Source organism: Cryptotermes secundus, unplaced genomic scaffold (assembly GCF_002891405.2).
Source record: "Cryptotermes secundus unplaced genomic scaffold, Csec_1.0 scaffold166, whole genome shotgun sequence".
Classification (NCBI taxonomy): domain Eukaryota; kingdom Metazoa; phylum Arthropoda; class Insecta; order Blattodea; family Kalotermitidae; genus Cryptotermes; species Cryptotermes secundus.
Window position 1 is genome coordinate 746,791 of NW_019720562.1, and position 25,221 is coordinate 772,011.

Here is a 25,221-nt window from a genome sequence, read left to right on the forward strand (position 1 = left end):
GTTATCTGTTTATTAATTCAAAATATTATCTATATTTATAATTTTTTAAATTGTTACCTTGTAATATTTATATTTGCTTGTTAATCTTATGTTATCTGTTTATTAATTCAAAATATTATCTATATTTATAATTTTTTAAATTGTTACCTTGTAATATTTATATTTGCTTGTTAATCTTATGTTATCTGTTTATTAATTCAAAATATTATCTATATTTATAATTTTTTAAATTGTTACCTTGTAATATTTATATTTGCTTGTTAATCTTATGTTATCTGTTTATTAATTCAAAATATTATCTATATTTATAATTTTTTAAATTGTTACCTTGTAATATTTATATTTGCTTGTTAATCTTATGTTATCTGTTTATTAATTCAAAATATTATCTATATTTATAATTTTTTAAATTGTTACCTTGTAATATTTATATTTGCTTGTTAATCTTATGTTATCTGTTTATTAATTCAAAATATTATCTATATTTATAATTTTTTAAATTGTTACCTTGTAATATTTATATTTGCTTGTTAATCTTATGTTATCTGTTTATTAATTCAAAATATTATCTATATTTATAATTTTTTAAATTGTTACCTTGTAATATTTATATTTGCTTGTTAATCTTATATTTAATTTTGACAAAATCTTTTTATGACTGCATGTTTTTTGACTTCCTCTATATCCAACGGTTGTATCAGCCTGGATAAACAGAAATGAAATGAATGAATGAAAGTGAAAAAAAGGGCCAGTTTTTTTGTTTTTTATTTTTGGTTTGGCTATTGTTTGAATTGTTTTGTTCTTTTTATGTTTCTAGCTTGCTTTTATTATACTTTGATGAGTACTGGTTTTTCTGTAATATTTCTTCCATGGCTGTGATTTCTTTGGTTTTCCTTCTGGAAAGACTGGTTACTTGTTTGCTGTGGTAATTAATTAATTTATGTCTGAATATTTATGTTTGTTTGAGTAGCATAAATCATTAGAAATAAAGCATACTTTCTATTGAATTCTAGTTGTACAGAGTGATCTGTGACAGTGAGATTTAAGTAATGTATTTTGCTATAACCATATTTGTTTTGTGTGGTAAATTGTAGTTTTGAATTTATATTATGAAGGCCATGTCCTGGGCTCTTTTTTGACTTGTGTATTATACATAATCCAATGTCTTGCACATGTCTGAAACAAATGTATATTTAGGATGTTAATAATGTGCTTCTGTTCTACATGTAGGTGCTGAAAACTATTTAAGATAAAATGGATGATGCAGGAACTCCAAGACACAGTTGTCCAATTATGTATATTGTTGAGTATTGTGTTGGAAATGGTTTTGGCTTAATGCTGTTATTATTAAGCATAATAGTACATGCTATACTGAGTTGGGATGTTAATGTATATTTTTTAAATGCTAAAGGAACATAATTTTGTATGTCAGTTGATTTCAGTTTTGTTAGATCCTCAGTTAGGCTAATTGAATTCTTGGTGACAAAGCTATTAGGCAGCTGAATGTATGTTTTGAGCAGGTAAATGATGATTGAATTCAGGTAATGCTTGCTACAATTCAGTCCAGAACCTTTTGTCTTCTCATTTGCTGTCTAAAAACATAAAAATTGGAATATATGAAAATAGAATTTTGACTGTTGTTCTGTATGTGTGTGAAACTTGATCTCTCACATTAAGGGAGAAACATAGACTGAGGGTGTTTTAGAATAGGGTGTTGAGAATATTTGGACCGAAGAGAGATAAAGTGACAGGAGGTTGGAGAAAACTGCATAATGAGGAACTTCATTCATTCATTCATTTATTGTATATTCCATAAATCCATATACATAGATATAGAACCAGTCACATAGTTAATATAGTACAATACAATTATAATTATATATGTACATCTTATAATCATTATAATAGATAAAAAAACATGTGTTAAATTTACAGTCTTACATCACTATACATAAAATTAAGCAATATTAAAATTGTTTATGTTATTATCCTTATTTCTAGGCAAATTTGTTACTAAAGAATTCATCACATGTATAAAAAGAGTTTTGCAATAAAAATGTTGTCAACTGAATTTTAAAATTTTTCAAGTTATTAGACATAGATTTGATTTTTGGTGGCAAATGGTTAAAGATCTTTACCCCCATGTAACATATTCCTTTTTGGAATTGTGTTTGTCTGCGGATAATGCAGATCACAGATAGATCTGGTACTACAATTATGCATTTGTGAGTTGAATGTGAATAATTCCTTGTTTACTATTATAATAAACAGGGAAATCGGCAATATGTATTGAGCTTGTATTCGTCTCCAAGTATAATTAGAATGATCAAGTCAAGGAGTATGAGATGGGTCAGGGAATGAAACACAAATGGGGTGAGGAAGAATGCATATGGGATATTGGAGACCACTGGGAAGACTAAGACATAGGTGGGTGAACAATATTAAAATGGATCTTAGAGAGACAGGAAGTGATGATATGGATTGGATTGATCTGGCTTAGGATAGGGACCAGTGGAGGTCTCTTGTGAACATGGTAATGAACCTTCAGGTTCCATAAAATGCTGGAAAGTTCTTTAATAGCTGCACAATTGGCAGCTTCTCAAGAAGGGCTCAGCTCCATGAGTGAGTATTTGGAAACTGATTATGGAATTGCTTTTGGTACAATGATGCAAAATTATTGCTTATAAATCTGTTTTAATTTTTTTATATTAAACAAGTTTACATGACACATTTACAGAATTTTTTTTTCCTTGGCACTACAGCCCCAGTGGGCCTAGGCCTACCTCCATGAACTTCTCCATTCACTTCAGTTTTTCTAGATCTTACATTCGGTAGGACTCCTTGGGCGGGTGATAAGCTCATTGCAAGGCCTCTACCTGTACACAAACACAGAAAAACTCACACACACAAACTAAACATCCATGCCCTGAGTGGGATTCGAACCCACGATCCTGGTTTCCAAGCCATAGAAGACAGTACATGCCTTAGACCGCTTGGCTACCATGCCTGGCCTTTTACAGAATACCTACAAGAATATCTGTCTGATTTGCATGCCATGTGAGACTGGCACTAATAATAAATATTAAAATATATCCATACATTAGTTGAACTTGACTTCATAGCCATGTACTTGGCACTGGATAGAGTTGTACAGGAGAAAACATTAAATAGGCTAAGTTTCGTAAGAGGGAGAAACACTATTTCCACTAGACAGTGAATGATATTGAATTGAAATTAATCTAAGGCACTGTAATCACTCACAATACACAGATAAAATTTAAATTTTCATTTGTAAGATCTGTACATGCCAGTGAGATTTTTAGTGTACTGTGGTAATTTTAGTGTTCAGAATTTCTATACCCTTAGAATTAATGTTGCTCCTTAGTTTATGATGCCATAGATTAATTATCCACCTCTCATAGGTTCACATTCTTTCCTTTAATGATATTTTTATGATATTGCTGCTGCATTGAAACCTCTTTGGCCCTAAGTTCAACAAGATTTTGAGTGGTTTGAAGGTGTTGCTGCTTTTGAAAAGAAAATTGTCTTACTTGGGGAATTAATTTGGCTGCAAGTGGACCAGGATTATGTGGAAGAGCTTGTTCAGTCTCAAAACCAGGAGCTCACCACTGAGGATATGCAAGAACTGGACTGCTTCATTTAATATGACAGTGGGGAGGAGGAACAAGACCAATGCAAAACCATGCTTTCCTTTGAGATCAACGAATTTCTGACTGCTTGAGACACTGTAAAGAGATCGATATCCAGAATTCCTATAATAGAACAAACAGAGCAGTTACTCTGAAGTGTTGAGGAAAAGGGGATCTTCTACTTCAGCAAGTTATTCATGAAGGGGAGGAAGTCAGCAGAGAAGTTTCTTCAGAAAGAGACTAATAGTGGAACCATCAACTTCTGAAGCCAGCACTTCTAACGATCACCCAATTTTTATTTTAGGTTCTACTTATGCAGCTTTTAATGCTCTCTTTATTCATTATTTATCCAGGTTTTTATTCATATGACTCCTTCAGTATGTTCTTGTAACTTTTATTTATTAAAATTGTGTGTTTAAATATTATGAATTATGTTTTTTTTTTTGGGGGGGGAGAGGTTGACTATTGAGCATCTTGGAACAAATTGAGTTTTTAACATGTATTTTCTATATTTGATTAAATATAATTTTAGTTAATGATGCTTTTCCAGGAAACAATTAATATCCTTAACTAAGGATATTCTATACAAGCTATCTGTTTGGTCACAAATGATTTTTTTCTTTTCAGGTTTCAAACAGTATTATTATTCACCAGTTTGTAAAGGAAATATATCATCAGAAAGATTCAATATCTCTGCTTCCACTTTATCATTACCTTGCAGTCGAGAAAGTAGCATTCTCTTTCTACTGCTGATGCTGGGAACACTGTGGCTAAGTGTCTCTATCTACAACTTTAACAAAACGTTAGTGTAGACACCATTTGTTTGGTTTGGATCATGAGTGAACTTTCATAGAACTATATAGGAAATATTAGTTTTACTTTAACAATAGACAGGATGGTTTCAGCATGATTGTTTTATCAATGTTTCAGCCCCTACCTGCAAGCCAGTAAACGAGAAGCTTTGGCTGATTATTCTCTTCCTATGGCTGTCATCACTGTCAGCTTTATTGGGTCTTACTTCTTCGGTGATGTAGAATGTAAGTGTTGTGCTAAGTATTACAGGCATATTGATAAGCCACAAAAAGTTGGCCCAAAATTTGGGTATTCTTTTCATATTTCAACCCTTTCCATATTGAATTTTTGTAATAAAAATTCAATTTCCATGACTATATGAATCTAAGCTGAAGAAACCTAAACATGTCATAATGTGCCAAGAGATAGAGGACAAGATTAATTTTCAGTGATCATATGTATAAAGGATATTAAGAATAGAATATTTCAGTGTTACTGCTTATATTTCAATATGACATGGAAATTGTTAAAATGTAGAAAATGAATAAACAAACCTTTTATCACTCACATTGTAACCTAAAATATAGATATTTTAATATAATCCACCATAGTGTTTCCCACATTTCTTCTGCAACATTCCATCGGCATCAAGAATGCTGAAAATAGCATATAAGAATTAAAATCTGTTAATGAAGAAAGTCGTCTTCTGGGTTTAGGCACCGTGTATTCTTCGTTTTGGCCGACGTTTCGGAGGAACGTAGNTGGGAAATGAAGAGCTTTAGTATTTAGTGACTGATTTATTTTCCAGTTCACAGTGTATTATGTTGAGTTGTTTTGATTTGTAATTGTATGACTGACACTTTAATATTCAAAGCATACGTAGTATATTCTTTGAGTATTTGGTGTATTGAATTGAATTGAATTGAATTTATTTACATTCCGTAAATCCAGTACAGGTGAGACACCATAGGATATGGAACAAGTCAAGTTAGAATACATAATATCTATACAATAATACAGTAATATTGCAATTATATGAGGTAAATACTTATAATACACATTAAAATTTCCATTAAGACGTTCATTCATTACTCATTCCATTAATCAAGTGCGCCAAATTATAATGCATATAAAAGAGACAATTATCATCCAAAATTCACTTATTAAAACAACCAAAAACAATAGATTAGTCATATAATATAAAATAAGCATAAAAATAGTTGACAACTTCATTGTATATCTGTGACTGGTTCTATATCAGACTGGCGACATTTGTAACCTGTTCTTGATTGATGGAATATTACAATAAACTGAAACTGAAACTGAAACTGAAACTGGTGTAATAGTAAGAAATCTGACTTGTATTCTAGAGTTTCCTGGTCCAATTATCATCCAAGTTACTGACTATTCTGGCTAAAAATTGTCATGTTCTTTCTTGAATGAGGGCTCAGGTAATACCTCAAAATAGGTCATATAGTTTTTCTTCAAGATCTTAATCACCATCATGATATCTTCCCATCTTGTTTGATGTTGTATACCGTTAGCAGTAAAATATTATCATCAGGCAATCTAGGAATAAACCAACAGAACAGAATTTTATTCACAACATTAATTGCCAAAAATAAATTCTAAGAAATTTTCTGTATATATTTGTTTTTATCAGAGAGGATCCTCTTATAGACTGGGTACCAGGGATTTCTGGAGGAGGGGTAAAATGGCTGGGGCATGATGCTGGCCATCTGCCTCCATTTAATGTTGAAGCTCAGAATGCATGGAACTCTACCTCACTGTCCCATATGGCTCCATGACATTATGTTTAATGGACAGATGCAAATTTACCTTAGTTTGTGATGATATGAGTTTCAAAATATAGGTTGAGATTTTTTTTTGAGAATGTTGAGTATGTCAAGGACTGTGGGCAGTAAAAACTTATGCCTCATGTAGGTTCAGTTTCACCTGAGATAACCTTTTTGATTGTGCTTTTCATATCCATTGAAATGAATGAAATTGATATTCACAGTTATACCTAGCAAACTTATATAATCATAAGGATGAACATGACTTCAGAATTATTATGCTTCAGTGGAGCGCTTTCAGTACAGTGAGAGGCCTGTGTTCAACATTTCTCAACTCCAGAAATTGTCAACCAAAGCTGTACTTGGTTCGGGGATTCTTGGCTTTGCTTTGTCTGTCCTCTTCTTTATGGATCAAAACATCACTAGTGCCATGGTTAACAATCCCTGTAACAAGTAAGTATTTTAAATTATAATGTAACAGCATTAGTTATTTCAATGTATAGCCTATTTTCAGGTATATTAAAGGAAATAGTGTGTTATGAACTGCCTGTAATGATATATAAGCAAGAGAACATGTCAGATACAAGTAAGAGGAACATTTCAGCCAAGTACCCATATGCTTTCCAGACTAACTATAATTTTACACCTTGTGATTTTCTCCATTTTTTGTCTCTAATTTTTTAAGAGATTATTTATGATGTCTTTGGCAATTTTTTTGTTCCACTTATTAATTCATGTAGAAGTCTCAAGGTTTGTGGAGTTATTCTGCTTACTACAGTCCTGTCAGATAACATACTTAATACTTACTGCCTAATATGAGTATATTAACTTCAAAAAATTGTTGGGATATTCAGACTAAAAATTGACCTGATAAATTTTATTTTATGCTTTGAGTCTTAAAAGGGAAATGTAAAATGAACTGTAAAGGCATACCACAAATGTGTCAAGGGAGACCTGACCTTAGACAATAAATTCATTCATAAAAGCATATTTATGTGTTGTGTATGTGTTGTCAGAAGAAATCTTTTGACAGATCATTATATTGTCTTTAGTATACTAGAGAAAGAGTGGTGTATAATCAAGGGGTTAAATGGTTACCAACACTTTTCCTTAATCTAATTACTATATACTGAGCCTTTTACCTATTTCTTATGTTCCCTGTATCCTGGATTGTAACAGCAGTGGCTTTGGAATGCATTCTTGAAGTATGTTGCTTTCTTCACTTTTACTTTAGGTACAAGTGCAGCCCCACTGGAGACCTTCCAGTTTTGGACTTGAGCTTATGGATTAGTTTTGGCTTTGCATAATACGATACTGTCTTCATTCCAGAGTTTTAAAGAGTTGCCTTTTTCAGGATATATTATTGTGGAAGTCTACTCAGTAAACTGAGTCTGATCTTTATTCTCACAGACTTTTATTTGATTTGTCCATGTTTCTCTGGAAGACTTTGCTGCTTGAGCATGGGTTTATACATTGGGTTTCACCATGAGGCAAATCTTGTCTCTTACGCTCATACGAGTATCCATCCTGGGATTTTTGATGCTTACATCAATACAACCCCACAGGCCATCATGTACCATTCATTCCTGTTGTAAATTTCCAGTTTTAACAATAATTTATCATTTCCAGCATTTTCACTGATAGAAGTGAAGGCATTTTTCTTGTATGCACTTAACAATTGAACACACAATTCAGACAGATCATCACAGAACTCAGCATGGATGAATAAAAATGTAATACCCAAAAAGTAGTCGCTGTTCTGTCTACTGTTCACTGATTCCTCCTGCACCTTGGGCCATGTGGTCTTGCAGCACCCTAACTTAATTCACAAGGCTTCAGTCTTTGAAGAGAATATTGAGAGAAATCGACACAAACAATCTTCTGTACACTTAGATATCCTTATGTCTGAATTCTGGGCCCATAACCCACTGTGACTATGCTATGTGAAATAATAACTTCACAGATTATTTTGTTGATTTTACTATATGTCCATATCACCAAAAATAAGAACAGGAAATGCTTTACAGGTGTTTATTAATGGACTGCTCTTCTGGCAAAATCTGAGAAAGCAAAGGATCTAGAAATAGTTGCCAACGACTTCAATAAATTTTTTCTAACAGTTGCTGAGACCTTAAATTTACATCAGATGGGAAGTGAAAATGCTTTCTCATTTTTAAAAGATGCATTTCCCATAAATTTTCCTAGTATTAAAATCATTCCAACCAGTGAAGCTGAGATAAAGAATATTATACACACCATGAAAACAAAGAACTCATCAGGATTTGATGAAGTAACAAGCAAAATTCTGAAAGCTTGCTCTGATTTAATTAGTTGCCCTTTAACTCACATTTGTAATCACTCATTATACACAGGCATTTTCCCAGACCGTCTAAAAATTTCAATAGTAAAACCAGTGTTCAAAAAAGGAGATAAGTACAGTATGACGAACTATAGGCCGATTTCATTATTATCTACTTTTTCTAAGATACTTGAAAAGGTCATGTACAGCAGGATAAATCAGCATATGCATTGTAACAACATATTGGTCCCAGAACAGTATGGCTTTAGGAAGGGTGTATCCACTGAAGATGCAGCATTCAAGCTAACAGACAATGTTTTAAAATCAATTGACCAAAAAAGGCATGTAGGAGGAATTTTCTGTGATCTGGCAAAGGCTTTTGACTGTGTAAATCATGAAATTTTGTTAAGTAAGCTGCAATTTTATGGCATTCGAGGAACAGTGTTAAAATGGTTCAAATCCTATCTAACAAATAGAAAACAAAAGGTTGAGATAAAATCACCCAAATATACTCAAAATTTTTTCTCAAACTGGAGAACAGTAAAGCATGGAGTTCCCCAAGGATCTGTCCTGGGACCCTTGCTTTTCATAATATATATAAATGACCTTCCACCAACAATAAATTTTTCATCAGAACCCATAATATTTGCTGATGATACAAGTGTTATAATCTCTAGTAAAATGTTTGATGATTTCTGTGCAATATCAAACAGAGTACTCTCCCACATGAATAAATGGTTCAATGCTAACAGACTTGCCCTAAATTTAAACAAAACAAATGTAATGAAATTTACAACAAATAATGCCCCTCCCTATGTTTTAAATATTGGATATAATGGAAAATATATAGAAGAGACAGTAAATACGAAATTCCTTGGCTTGCAAATTGATAGCCACCTAAGTTGGTCGAACCATATAGATAAATTGATCCCTAAGTTAAGTGGAGCATGCTACGCAGTTAGAAGCATGTTTCATGTCAGCAATACTGAGACTCTCAAATTGATTTATTTTGCCTATTTTCATTCTGTAATGAAGTACGGAATAATTTTTTGGGGTAACTCATCTTACAGCCAAAAGATATTCATCTTACAAAAGAAAATTGTTAGAATAATGGCTGGTGTTAAACCAAGAGAATCATGTAAAAATATCTTCAAGAGGCTAGAGATCTTAACTCTCCCATGTGAATACATATTCTCCTTAATGATCTTCATTGTAAAAAACCAAGAATTTTTTCCAACCAATTCTACAATACACAATGTCAACACAAGGAATAAAAATCAGCTTCACAGACCAGTTGCCAGCCTCTCTTGTTTCCAGAAGAGTGCATATTATACTGGCATTAAAATCTTCAACAATCTACCACCAAATATCACAACTCTTATAGATAAACAGGGACAATTTAAAGTAGCACTAAAGAGATACTTAATTACACACTCCTTTTACTCTGTTGAGGAATTTATGCTTCCAAACAACATAAAGTGTATGTAATGTTTTCTCTTGTTTGGAACACAGGGAAAAAAAAATCTAGTATATGTTAATGTATGGATTTATGATGGATATTTTACTACTTTTGTGAAATCCTTACTATTTATGTGAACTTGAATTGTGCATGTATATATGTATTGTATGATTTTTTACTAATTCCACATCCAGTAGGTCATCTGACTAACTCATGGATCTATGGAGTGCTATGTATGTATGTATAGTCATGATACTGCATGATATCCAAAAGTGAGATAGAAAAATTTGAGTAGTAAAGGTTTTGTAACAAATATACAAGCCTAGGAATATCTTCCAAATAGTTCAGAGAGTTGAAATGTATAAGAAAATGTGCATAACATAATTTGAAGCAAATTTGTGGAATATTATTTTATATATATTATATGTATTTCATATATTATATATTTAAATATTATTTTATATATTATCTATACATCACTTCCCCACATGTCTTCATGATATATTGTTTAATTAGTTAAGCACAGAGATAACTCTTTTTTATTTTATATTACAGTTTTCAAAGAGAAGTCTCATGGTTTAAAAATGTTTGAGAAAAATGAAAGTAGGAAATGTAAAATTAAGTTTACTGACTGATTAAACACTGCGGGTAAAGAGAGTAATGCATTACAATATGCTTTGAAAAGTTTCATGTTTGTAAGAGGATATACTTTCAGGTACAATGATTAATACTTAAATAATAATTTTAGGCTTAAGAAGGGGCCAGCATATCATTTGGATCTATTTGTGGTTGCAATTCTGAATGCTGCTTTGTCCATCTTTGGTTTACCGTGGATGCATGCTACCTTGCCCCATTCTCCTCTTCATGTTCGAGGTCTGGCAGATGTAGAAGAACGTGTTGATCAAGGACATGTATATGAAATGTAAGTACACACAAAATGCTGCTGTAATTATGGTTCAGTGGTCCACCACCACATTTATAATTTAGAAAATAATGTTTCTGTTGTATATTCATAGAGCTCCATTTACCACCTTGTACTATATATGACTTGAAGCTTTCTCTGCCACAGCATAAAATTGAGTTTTCTCAGGCAATTAACTGTGTCACTTTGGAGTTAGTGTCTGATATTTGAGGAAATGTCTTTCTCCATAATCGGGGTGGGGTGGGGGGGGGCTGAAGTGGTGAGTGTCATATTTGAACGCCATATTTATGCATGGGGTAAGTTGTCAGTTGCTCTAACATATACCATGTTTGGGGGAAGTATGTGTTGGGACAATTGACAGCTGCCTTGTACATAAATACAGCTTGAGGATATGATGCAAATCACATATACATAATCAGCCCTTGATGATGGATACAGGAAGTTTCTGAAACATCAGACACTAACTCTGTGATGGCATGGCTCTAATATTCTTGTTCATACTGTGTGTTTCAAACTTCTTGTCTTTGTCCTTCATGTTTACCCACATTTTGATCTCGAAATATGTCCTAGCTTCATATCTTGCATTGTTCAGATTATCTCCATTTATATGCTCAGGTACTGAAAACATTGCAATTTAGCTTATTTCTTAATAGTTTTGAACCTCCTTAAGTGAATTGTGGCTTATACTGTTTCAATTTGTAGTAATGGACTCTCTTGGCTGCAATTTTTTTAAATTCTCTACTAGTTTCCCAAGCTCTACTGATACCCACATCAACAACTAAGTTTTTCATAGCTGCAAAGTTGCTTGATATTTTAAACTTGTACTCTTCTTTACCTTCCACTTCAAATAGTTTCTTGAGATTGAATCTCTCTGAATAACATTTTTGCATTGCCTGTTTACTTACCAACAGTCTCCCACTAACTGTCACAACCACCAGACAGTGATCAGTATCACAGACTTTGTATAGGAGAAGAGTTAAGCTCTGCTGTAGTTGTGTAACCTTTATTATATACCAAGTCATAGAGTATCTTTCCTTGTTATCTAAGTTAATTAACTATTTCCATGCTATGAATTGGATATACCACTTTGAAACTGGACGTTTTCTTTGGTATACAATTGGTAGAGGTGTAATTGAGAACAAATTTTTCCTGTCATTTCTTAACTCTGTAAGAACCATTTTCAAACTTAATTTGTAAGTTACCAAATAAATATATTACACATAATCGTCTTTTACTGAATGTCTCAGTCTAGAAATGGTAATAATCAAATTAAATGCCTTATACGTGTAGCTATTTTTTATGTTTCTCTGCATTCTATTATGAGCTCGTTTTTTCCTATTTCTTCCAGAATTGTGAAAGTGAGAGAGACACGATTGACTGGGCTATTTTCACACATCCTCATTGGTCTGTCCATGTTCTTACTTCCATACCCTTTGGCTTACATACCAACTGCTGTTCTGGATGGTTTGTTCCTTTACATGGCAGTTACAGCCCTCAATGGTAACCAGATGTTCGAAAGAATAACTCTTCTCTTTATGGAACAGGTAAATTATAAGTAAGTGCTATGAACTGTAGATGTTAGTTTAAATGAAGAGGAAAATTGTGATGAAGAGCAATGAACTATTAGACAAACTGACAATTATGCCTGCTATACAATTGATTCTATATGAGTTTCTCACACTGATTTGTATTACTGATAGGATCACCTGGGTTTAGCGTTGTGTTGATATTGTAAATATTATCAGCAACAGAGAAACTTTTTGTCTCCTTTAGGAATTTTGCTGAAATTACTTGATTCCTCTGCCTGAGATCATATCTGCTGATAGAGATTTTTGTGGTTTTCCTTAGTTCTTCTAGGAAAATACCAGGATAGTATCATAGGTAGTATAATAATTTTTCTTACATTTCCCATTGTAATCACTTTTGTAATAATCTTAATGAGCCTTATTTGATGTTACAGAACTATGCATGAAATTCCATCCTAAATGGAAAGAATTTCATTCCTGAAAAAGCAGACAGCAAGTCACTCTGAAATATCTGTAATCTTTACCACTTTGATATAGTAATATACCATGAAGACTCTTCAAGGAAAGAATTGAAATATCTGTAATCTTTACCACTTTGATATAGTAATATACCATGAAGACTCTTCAAGGAAAGAATTTCATTATTTTCTTGCTTCTTAGAATACTTAACATTACTCCACCATATGCAGCTGTTAACAATAATATGGCCTGGTGAGAGTATTACAAGTTGCAAATATAGAAGGAAATCGTGAGAAAAATCTTAAACTATTTAAGGTACAATGTTGGAATATTTATAGAGGGACTGAAAGAACTATGGACCATTGATTATCATAGCCATTATATTTTCGTTTTCATGGTTAAATGATGCGGTTTTAAAGATTGTTATCATGCAGCCACTTATTCAGTCAAGAGTATAGATACCTTATTAAGAAACACCTGTTCACTATGCAAAACAGATAAATTATCCTTCTGGTAAGAATCAAATTCAGTGAATGAATGCTTCATATGTGATTTATTTAAATATAAAATTCCTTACACAATTACTAATTCCCATTCTGCCCAGTGTGACTAGTTAAAATTTTTCTTTTCTTATTTCAATTATTCATGCCCTTACATGTTTCGGTCTTCAGAGACCATTTTCAGAGGGACACCCTTACATCAATACAATTAGAAGCCACTATTACAGTACATGATCTAAAATTTAAAATATATACATACAATATAAATAATATATAATTGGGTGTAAAATCTAGTCTTTACAACTACAGCGGCTGTTCCAATACATTAAAATATTTATAGTTAGTTTGCTCAGATTGGAGAAGGATGGAGAAGATCAGTTGGACCGATTATGTGAGAAATGAAGAAGTGTTAATTAGAGTCAGTGAGCAGAGGAATATCCTACACGAAATAAGAAAACGGAAGGCTAATTGGATTGGTCATGTTTTATGCAGAAACTGCCTTCTAAAAGAAGTTATNAATTTCCCCTTCGTTTTATTTGATTGGGGACCTTAGTTAGTTAGTTATTTAGAGAGGTTGGGTTTCCCCATGCACTGCGACCAGTTTAATCTACTGTGCTTCCCTCTATGATATCCTACCAGTCTCTTTACCCTACCGATTAATGGTGCGTACCATCAGTCCCACCGAGCAAGTGAGTTCGGCCACTTGCTTAGCGGTGTCTATAATGCTTTCCACATCTATCAGAGGCCTTAGAGGCTATTGTATGGGCGGGAAACTTGCTGGAATTTGGCTCAGTGATCCCCTTTGGGGATATGAGGTTCTTTTACGTGCCGTAAAGTTACGACACGGGACACACAGCTTAAAGTCCCTCCCNTGAGGTGGGAACGTTACCTCTAGACTACGGAGGCCGCTGTCTGGGACCTTATTATACAAACTAATTCCAATATTTATCACACTCCTCTTAAAAAGAGCTGTATTACAGTGCTGTACATGAAAATTTAATTTTCTTCGTGTGTTATAATTATGAGTGTCCGAATTTATTGCCATAAAAGCCTTGTATTTATTAAAAATATTTATTAAAATTCTCTTCTTTCTTGCCCTTTTCACTCTTATGGTTTTATCACGTCTTAAGGTTTTCTGTTCCAGCATTTGAGATCTTCCAACAGATTCATCAAGATTGAGGTTATAAAGTGGTTGAAATCGGTTATTTAATACAATACTTAAATCGAAATGCAAGTTAACCTTATGAGTTTATCGAGAGAATTTTAAGAGTATTGCAGTAAGTCAAAGAGTCCTACATATGACCATGTCAGTCACTGATCACATTAAGATACTCTACAAGCAACCATTTTTTATCTGTTTCCATTGCTGAATAGAGGTTTTTCTATGCTTACTACTGTCCCTCTAAGAGAAACTCATACAATGTATAGAATTGATGATCTAGTAAAAATACTTTTAGCTTATGTTTAAAGTCTTTACATCAATCTGATTTTCATAATTCCCAAGGCAGTGTATTATACAATTTAATACCCATATTGATAACATTTTTCTTAAAAGTTGATGTGGTACAATTTGGCACATGATAATCGTCTTTCCGTCTACTATTATATTCATATAAATCTGAATTTTTCATAGAGCACAAATTATATTTCTGCAAATAGCACAAACCTCAAAGATATACAAAGAAGTAACAGTTAAAATCTTTAATTCTTTAAAAATAGGTCTGCATGATGTTTTGCTATTTACACCTTTCATTAAACAAAGTATCCTTTTTTGTATTTCCAGTACTTTGTTATTTTTGCTTTCTCCACCCCAAATGTAGATTACATTTATACTGTTCAGAATCAGGTCCAGTGATGAAAATTTTTATTAGCAATGTTGAAACTACAAGGTTCTAATAATATAAGATCAGTATAGTTAGATTAATATTTGCAAATGATGTTGAAATCAGTTGTATGTGAAATATAATTGCATAGCAGTAATACTGTGCTCTCTATTTTCTGTTGAAAAGAGATTAGTATGTAATATTTGTTTGTCTTTTTTTTATTTAGGCTGCTTACCCTCCAAATCATTACATTCGCAGAGTACCACAAAGAAAAATACATGCATTTACAGCATTCCAAGTATTTCAGTTGATTGTGATGTGTGTGTTTGGTTATGCTCCAGTGGTGTATCTCAAGATGATTTTCCCGTTCATCATACTATTCCTATTACCAGTAAGGTGAGAAATTACAATGAAATACTGTCATACAGCTCTTTAGTTCAAAATGACTTGAATAGTATGAAATATTCGGTCATATTTTGGCTTTGTTAAAAGTTTAGAAAAGAAAAATGTATGACCAAAAACTAGGTCTTACATGCAGACAGGAGTTAATATATGTGAATCAGCTGTACAAAATTTGAATGTATGGACAAGAATTAGTTTTTATATGCCTGCAGGAATTAATGTGTGTGGATTTGGTGTACACAATCAATAATTCCTGATGTGACTCTCAGTATCAATAAAAACCAGATAAGATAAAAATGGGCAAAATGAAAGGGCAGAATTATTTCAGTGCTTCATTATTCATGCTGTCTGATTTTCAGTTTTCTGGTGAATGATACAGTTCTGTGGACATTATTTATCTTGTTTAAATAGGACTCACTGTATGAAAGGAATCTTTATGCCAATAAATTATTAACCCATTAAGGTCTGCAGCTTTTTACTATATGACTATGTTATATATATATATATACACACACACTCACACACACACACAAATGGGAGAAGGGGGGGCATAAGTGTTATGGCCAAATAATATGATGTTGCTGAGGAGGTAACATTGAGAAGAAAATGTAAGCAAACTATTGCCTGATTTGCCACTATTTCATAGTTACCATATTTCAAAATTTAGTCTTGATTCTCTTTGTATGTTCATGCAGAGAAGCCTTTGTAATGTCACAAGATGGAGTTGATGCTACATCCACTTACAGTTCATGTTACTTCCAGCAGCAAGATAGTGATAACAGTGAAGTGAGCTGACATGATTTACTAATGCACAGTATTCCAATATACTGTAACGTGTTTGGAAAAGACACTTCCATAGTAACGCAACAACAGTGAGCTGTTGCGTCGAGAGTTTCGAATCTTCACGGTTACAACAAATACACGGAGCGTTCCCACAGAGACAACGCAATAACAGTGGGTCATTGCGTAGGAATTGCAGAATCAACAAAGCAGTGTTTCCACAGTTATAACAGAGGGTTCATTTGCATAGCAGCGCCCGAAGGTATAAAAAGGGGTGAATGCATTCGCCAGACAGTCTCAGGATAGACGCTGAGAGATACAGAAGTCAGTCTTCAGGAAGCTGCCTCTGAAGATAGGTGAGATCTAGTCGCCATACAAGACGGTTGGAAGGTAGCTGCCGCGGAATTCAGTTAAGGTGATAATTGTGTGGTGTATAAGTGTGAGTGTCCAATAAAGATTCGCTGAATCCGAGACCCACGTGAATTTATTTGTCGCGTGACATACCCAACACGTGTCAATACATTTAATGTACAGCTTCTGTAAGGTACACGCTATAACTGCATCAAGGTAATACCAGAATAGGTAACCAAATTGAAGTGAAAAAAACGGATAAGTGTTTAAAAAGGTACACTGCAGTCTGAGGGAAGCAAATGTGTCATATGGTTTCTTTAGCTGTCAATGCAACAAATTTTCAAACAAACCAATTGGGTAACAGTGTATTAATATTTGTTTTATTTAGCTTCTTCTAAACATTTCAAACCATGTTTGGATCATCATCAAGCAGTTTCTTAAATACATGCTTGCTACAGAATTGTCCTAATATTGATTCATATTAGTTAGTTAGTTATTGGAGAGGGTGGGTTTCCCCATGCACTGAGACCTGTATTGGTCCATTGTGCTTCCCTCTATGATTTCTACCAGTCTCTATATCCTACCGGTACTGGTGCTTACCATCAGTCCTGCCCAGCCAGCGAGACCAGCTCTACTAGCTGAGAGGTATCTGTAATGCTTCCCCCATCTACCAGAGGTATTAGAGACTGCTGTTGGGCGGGAAACGGCCGTTAATTTGGCTCAGTGACCTCCTTTGGAGATATGAGGTTCTTTTACGTGCCGTAAAGCTACGACACGGGACCCATGGCTTAAAGTCCCTCCTGGAGGACTTGTTCCCTGAATTTTTCCACCCTTAAAAATTCAACGACCTCCGCCGGGTATTTGAACCCGCGTACTACGAGTCATGAGGTGGGAACGTTACCTCTAGACTACAGAGGCCGCTTTGATTCAAATTAGTATTATTTTAAAAATCCATTGATTTCTATATCTCGTTATAATATGTATGTTGGATAGACAAGTATATCATGCCACCAGCACATTTTGGCCATTGCAAATGTAGTGTACAGAATGAAGTGGAAGTGTTAGTTACTGTCATTCTAATCTTTCAACTAACAGTCATCAGATTGCATATGAAATGGGTCTCTCTCAGAGTGCAGTTTCATATACACTACATGAGAACCAGGTGTATACTTTTCATGTACAACTTATACAAGGGCTACTGCCAAGGGAGAAGAATGTTCTCCCCCAGTTCTCTCGATAGCTGTGGCACAGAACTGTAGATGAACCTGAATTTTTGCACCACGTATGACTATTGTGGACTGACGAGGTAAAATACATAATTGGTTGAACATCCATTTTCTAGACACATGGATTTGCTGTGGTGGTCTGATTTTCTGGCTTTGATTTTTTATATGGGGAGTATAAAAAAATACATTTATGCTATGGAAACACAAGATCGCAACTTGATAGCTGGGATGCACATTAATGGCCAACTTAGAAAGCTGTTCATGTCAGCAACTCCATTTGATATTGCTGTGAAGCATACATGCAAGTAGGTCTTGTGAAAAAATATGCAGAACTTTTTGCAAATATCCATTGCATAATCAGATATCTGTGTTAATACCAGTGTGTAATTCAAGCCGTAAACAAGTAATAACTTCAGAATTGCTGCGTTTCATTAATTATAGTTCAAAGTAATAAATAATGACATTAAATGTAAGTAACTGAATATGTGGACAATTATTTCAGTTTCTTAAAAAGTGACACAACTTCAATACTCAAAATGGGTGGCGAACTGAAAAATTTGATTGCACCTTTGGCTTCACGTTATCTCTCCAGCAACCTCCTGAAATTTTGTGACAGAACTTTGAATCATTCTGTACAGACACTGACTCACACATGCTTGCACAAACCTGCATGCACATAGGTATTAATTTTGGATACTGAAGTTAACCAGCAATCCTAGTTGATTTACCAACAACAGAATTCAGTGTTCAGCTTGTCATTTGGCAGCATGAAACACGTTCTGGTAGGGTGATTATAATAGTGCAATTAGGGTGGACCAAACATGCATCTTGAATAGAAAAGGAAGAAATAGTGGCAGAATTTTGCCAAGAAAACGTCTTTGATGATTGTATGAAGGATTGTAACTATGGCTGATTGGAAATACCATTATTATCTGGACAATGACTGTTGCTTGAGGCAAATTTGATTTACACAGAATTTTGAGAGCAGGCGCTGCTCTCACCTTAAGTGATTGTTTGTAATTTTAATGAATTATGTTTTGTCTAATGATTAGCTTACTAATCTAATGTTAAAAATGTCCTGGGTTTATTCCCAGTTGCCGTCATTAATGTTACAAAAGGAATCTCCCAGTACAGTTACAATCAATTACCTGAATGCAAGGATGTCATGTGTATATATATACTGTATGTATATATACGTACATATATAACTCCAAAGTGACTACTGTCATAGCTGTACTATAAATGTTATGCTTGAAACTGCCCAATATCTAAGGTTATATATATACTTTGGAGTTTAATAAAGTTAAATGGACTGACCATGATAAACGGTTGTTTATTACCAAAAATAATTATATACAGGGAAATTTCTATTCATAAAATTATTTCAATTGCTTATATTTTTCTAATTCATGCAGCCTTGGAACTGAAAATGTAGAAGACTCCAGGTACACATTTATATTTTTAGGCTGGTACATTGGTATAGCACCATTTCAGTCCCAAACACCATGGAGACCTGCAGTGTCTAGTAGAAAATTTTTATTGTGAAAGAGTTACAAAGGTAAAAACTCTGTGGTTATAGTACAAAGAACATTCTGTTTGAAGTACACATAATGTAAAGGAAAAACAACATACAGGTAGATAGATAAATAAATATATAGATCTATATAAATAAATAAGTAAACAAAGAAATAAGTAGTCGGAAGAAATATGTAGGTGATCTAATCAAGGGAAAACTCATACTGGAAGCCTCTCCAAATGCATTAATTATATGGATTAAGAGCCAGCGAACATTTTGATGAGTCCTATAGAACACAACTTGTTAACTCTTTAATAACACAGATATTAAATGATTTTCAAGGAGTTGTTAGACTTTTTTGAGAAAGAAGCAAACACCTTAAACAGAATATGATTTTGTGATGAAGCCCATTTTTATGTAGATAGTTTTGTGAAGAAACAGAATGCTAAGTACAGGCTTTTTCAAAAGCCAAGGTTTGTCATTCACAGTCCCTTACATCATAAGTCATGATTTATTTACGTCCATAAACTGTTGCACAAGTACAATTGGACAAGTCAGTTTAAATCATCCAGAACACTACAAGTCAGCAATTCTTAAAAATGTACAAAATGATAACACAAGACTAAGAGCAATACAGTCATTTTAGAATCATCCTCCCACTGCTGAAGCTTAGCAAACGTGGATGACAACCCAAAAAATCCAGTATAAAGCAACACGTACACTTATGCTATCTATATTCATCCACACCACATCAAAACCAACCTGAGCCACAAAACTACCATCAATCATTGTTACTAAAAACTCCTGCATAGATTAAAAATAACTTTCTAATTTATTTGTAAAAATTTTAAAATTGTCTATTGTTTTAATTCAAGGGACAGGCTTATGTATTTTCATTCCCATGTTAATTACACTTATTTTGCAGCAAACACTGTTGCATGTTTGAATATACAAATCCTGTTTTCCTTTAGTGTTATACTTGTGAATGTCAAAATAATAATTTGTGTATATATTGTTTTTNTATTACTCTTAATCACTCTTAATGAATATGAATGTTGTGTACACTTTCCAGTATTGGAATATTAGGAGCTGTGTTTGTTTAAAACACAATCAATTCTTGGCTTTACCTTTATGTTTTGTAGGATGCTGTTGCTTTTTTTCTAATGGGTTATGTTGTTTATATCAGTAAGGTCTCTATCATCAGATTTAAACCCATATGTCCTTTCCCTGTCGGGATATCTTGAGGATAGGGTTTTTGACACTAACCTTTGCGTGGTTGGTGATTTAAAAGAGCAATGCTGCAAGTGTTGTTTTTAGTCACCACAGAACCTTTGCAAGATATATTAAGGAATTCACATGATCAGACTTTCATGCATCATGTAGAACAAAGAGGATAAATTTCCTATATGTACAGTGATTTTAAGAATAATGATACCGAGTTTCATTCACATTGTTTCAATTTTATGACAAAATTATCAGTTTAATGAATAAAAATCAACCAGTGCTTATTTTGGATGAATCTCATAAACATCATAAATATAATTTCATGAAATAAAAATTATTATTTCTAATATGTTGAGTTACTATCTGCAAATTGTGGAATGGAAAAGTATACCTTGCCTGGTGTGACTGAGTCTGTGTTAGTGTTTAGAAAGTACATTTTATATTTTGAATGGTGACTCGCCTGCTAGGAGAGGATGTGGTCATAAATAATCTTAGATTCATATCCATACATATCTCTCTTGATTACTAGTATTGCAATGTTTCTTGGATCCTAGGCAGAGCTTAAGGAGTTATTGCCACTACTTCCCTAAAGAATATTATTAGGTTAGGTAAAAGGTAAAGGTAAAGTTGTCCCTATGTTTAAGTAATTAAACATTACACCATAGAGGTATATGTGTGAGTGGCTGTATAAAGCCACATTTTCTTGACCTCGGCACTAAGTGGAGGTGAGTGGTACCCATTGGGTAGAAGGTTGGATGGTCCCCAGAACCAGTCTGGATGACATGGAACAGATAAAATTCTTGCCCCTACTGGGACTCAAACTCCAACCCCATAGCCAGTCTCTATACCCACTGTGATGTTTCATTAGGTACAGTATTTAATTACATGTACCATACATCAAGAAATGACAAACATAAGTGAACAGTGGTATTAAAAAACTGGTGAATATGAAATATAAATACAAAGTACGTTGAAATTGTTAATATTTCAACTTACTTATTTACTTATTCAACTTATTTGACAAATGACAAATTTACATTAAAATGTTGAATATTTGAAGACTATAGAGGGGCTTTTTAGGACTTCAGTCTAAGGTGTGATTGAGCTCCCCTTTCTCCACACTTATGGCCCTGCTACCAATGCTCTGTTTTCTTGTATTATTTTGCATTGGTTTCACAATAGCTGAATGATTACACAAGGTATAAAAAGACAAGATATTTACTATTTTGAGAATTAAGGGGGTAACAGAAAAATTGATGTGTTGAACAATCACAAGATTAAAGTTAAATCATATTTTATTAGCTTCTTTATGTAATAGGTTTCCAGGTTTATGTGTTACACTGCCAAATTAAACTTATTCTCAATGTCAGACAGAGAGAGAAAGAATATTTGCATGCCTGAGAACTCTAGAGAAATTTGAATATGATGAGTAATATTTCTATCTATTGCAGGCATCGCCTGGTACCAATGTTCATTGAAGACAGATATCTGGAAGCTCTGGATGGAGAACATCAATAATTCACAACTTACACTGAAACATTTATTCATACAATATTGAAGAAAATCTTGTTTTCTGTATTCATTTTTTCAGGGGTTTAAATTTTTCATTGTCTTGAATTTAATTCATATATTTCTATAGATTTCTGATGTTACACACCTCAGATACAAATAATATATTTCATTGTGTATGACCTCAAGAAATATGCAAGTAATCAGCAAAAATGTCATGAAACATAATACATGTTTACATTTGAGGTTCTCATAGTGGTTGGTATGGAGAGTTATATATCTTGGGATAAATGTTGTGCAGTCCGGTGAAAGTCAACTGATATTTCAGAGGAATATATCACCTCCATTTTCAAGGTCGAAAAATAAGTCAAACAAGAGACTAATATGAAGCAAGCAGAACTCTGTTGTTTCATTTCTGGAGAAAATCATGAAAATCACGGCAGTAGTTTGCAGTATCCTGACCGAGATTTGAACCAGGCACTTCCAGAGTATAGAAGTGATATTGTTTGATGATAGGTTATTCTTTGTCTTTTATACAGCAGCTGAATAGAACATAAATACATACATACATACTCATTCTATATCCAGTGGTTTGTGAATATACTTCTCAACCTGTATCTGCCTCTGCTTGAGTTTGAAATAAATGAACATGAACATACATATATTTCACATTTCACAAGTCTAGTGTCTAGTGTAGCCTGATCACTCAGTGCTATATTTTTTATAACAGTGTGACCTATGGTTCAGGTCAAGTGAAGGAGCCTGCACTGGCTGTGTACTTCACGTGAAACACATTTTTGACTTCACAAGAAGCATATAAACCAGAGTGGCATACATTCACCACAAAATAATATGTGTTAGTAAATTAACATTTTTCACTTCACTGTAATTATGTTGACAGATCATCAGTAACAATAATCACAGAATGAAGCTTAATTACCTGCTAATGCAGTAAACAAGAGAATATTGCTTCTTGTGGTGCATGTGGCTGAGTGAATAAGTTCCTAAGTGGAGAGTGTACAGAAAGACATGAAACTGTAGTGTGCAAAACCATGTAAAAATTCATAATGGTAGAAAATAATGCAGTCAGTTTTGTTAATTCCGGATTCCTGTTATTAATGATGAAATGAAAGTAATGGTAGTACACAGCATATTTAAATGGTTTTCTCAGAATGAAAAAAATTATAAAGAGTTCCTTTCTGCATTGACCTATTCTAGAAGTGATGCAAAAAAGGGGGGTAGCAAAATTTTCTTACTATAAGCCCATGATTATAAGAACATCTATCAAAACAGTTTTCATCAACATATATTATTGCCATATAGTCTTACACCAATTATGAATATATCCACTCTCTGAAACCCACAGACATTTCTAGACACATCAAAAGACTGGCATGGTACATAACCATTCTGTTATCATATAAAGACCTGTTTTATAAATGATGGCATATGTTTCTCAAAATCAGCATGAAAACTAATAAAATGTCTGAAAAGGGTACCTGTACTTACACAGGAGCACAAAATTATGTACTTAGACATGATGGTTTAAAAATTGCCTATGTAGATAAATGGACTCATTTGAGTTTTTTTTAAGACAGTAGCACAAGAAATGTATCAGGTACAAACCATATTATGACTCACTGCAGAACTGAATTCTTAAATTCAGAAAACCCTGGCAGAAAATGAGGGCAAACAAAATTAGATGCCATACACTGAAGGTTCTCGAAAGCTTTGATAAGAACTCTACAAGTTTCAAGAAATATCAGGATGATAAATTCCTTTGAAACTAAAAATTCTGACAACTGGTATAGGAATTTCCATTCACAGGAAGTGTAATGTTCAGCCATCTTCACTCTCACAGGGATAGGTCCCCAATTTTTATTGCTTTCATAATTTTGGCTCCAGTCAAGTTAATCAGGGTTCAAAATCACTTCACTCCATTCTTGTAAAGATCCTAAAATATCCAGCATTCTCTTCAAACTTATATCACATGAAATATTTAAGACTATCCTTCCAACTGCTGCAAACATGGTAATGAAAGCCCTACCTGGAATATTTCCTAATATTTTAATGCTTTTCCCATCACTTATAAGCATGGACTACTGCATGAATTTATTGAAGAGTGGGAAATGAAATGGAAAATTATATTTGTCAAGATATTAATGTGAATAGCCTCAGATGCTCGTGTATGTTTGCCCAGTTTCCACTTGCACTTGATTATATCTGCAAACAGCTCTGGTATGATGTAGCAATTCCATATTCCCTATTTATTTACCATATTTTCCTGCCTTCATCATTATACTTCTAGCAGATATACTTTCCTTCTGAATGATACTGTATGGTGATTTTCCTCTAGTAATTTAATTTCTTGTGTTTTAAGTTTAAAGCTTGTGAACAGGTATAAAGTCATAAGTTTACCTGGATGATTTTCATTACAGTGATTTTACTCTTTCTCCAATTGTTACTACATACAGATGGGTGTCAGCAAAACTAAAAATACTTGCTCTTAAAGTTACAGTGAATCTGATCACAGTTGGATTTATAAATTTAAGGGGCCAAATGTTCTCTGGGAATGCATTATAATTAACAAGGTGAGGAGAAACTATAATCAAACTTGCTGAAATAAAGGAAACAGTGCAAATACTGGCACAATCACCAAACTCATAAGTATTAGGGAGAAGTTTTAGAACATTCTGCAAATGAGTGACAAGTTTATGCAATACTGTGCATGATGTTGAAATATAAGATAACACACAAATGATCTTGCCCAATTCTAGTTAGAGTGAATATGACATAAAATATTAGATTCTTAATTGATCATGTTCATTTGTTGTGGGTTATCTTGCTACCCAAGAGGAAGACACCAAAATATGTCTTTATACAAGTGCCACATGTTTAATTTACTTTGTAGATTTATCTGCACTTGTCAGAAACATGTAGCTGACCACTCACCGCTATCCTCTCAGAATACCACCCCCCCCACCCGC

The 25,221-nt window shown here is 33.5% G+C and overlaps 1 protein-coding gene across 2 annotated transcripts in view; it reads left to right on the top strand.

The window, feature by feature from the left end:
- Nucleotides 1-24,663, top strand: part of LOC111868226 (sodium bicarbonate transporter-like protein 11) — a 61,964-nt gene extending 37,301 nt beyond the window's left edge. The window contains exons 10-17 of one of the 2 annotated variants that reach the window (XM_023858677.2): nt 4,278-4,452; nt 4,581-4,687; nt 6,526-6,691; nt 10,745-10,918; nt 12,267-12,462; nt 15,453-15,622; nt 19,401-19,430; nt 22,177-24,663. In XM_023858677.2, coding sequence (XP_023714445.2) covers nt 4,278-4,452; nt 4,581-4,687; nt 6,526-6,691; nt 10,745-10,918; nt 12,267-12,462; nt 15,453-15,622; nt 19,401-19,430; nt 22,177-22,243 — 1,085 coding nt within the window. In that variant the 3' untranslated portion in view covers nt 22,244-24,663. The remainder of the gene's footprint in view (nt 1-4,277; nt 4,453-4,580; nt 4,688-6,525; nt 6,692-10,744; nt 10,919-12,266; nt 12,463-15,452; nt 15,623-19,400; nt 19,431-22,176) is intronic. The other variant, XM_033753019.1, reaches the window with a different exon arrangement.
- The last annotated feature ends 558 nt before the right edge of the window (nt 24,664-25,221 follow it).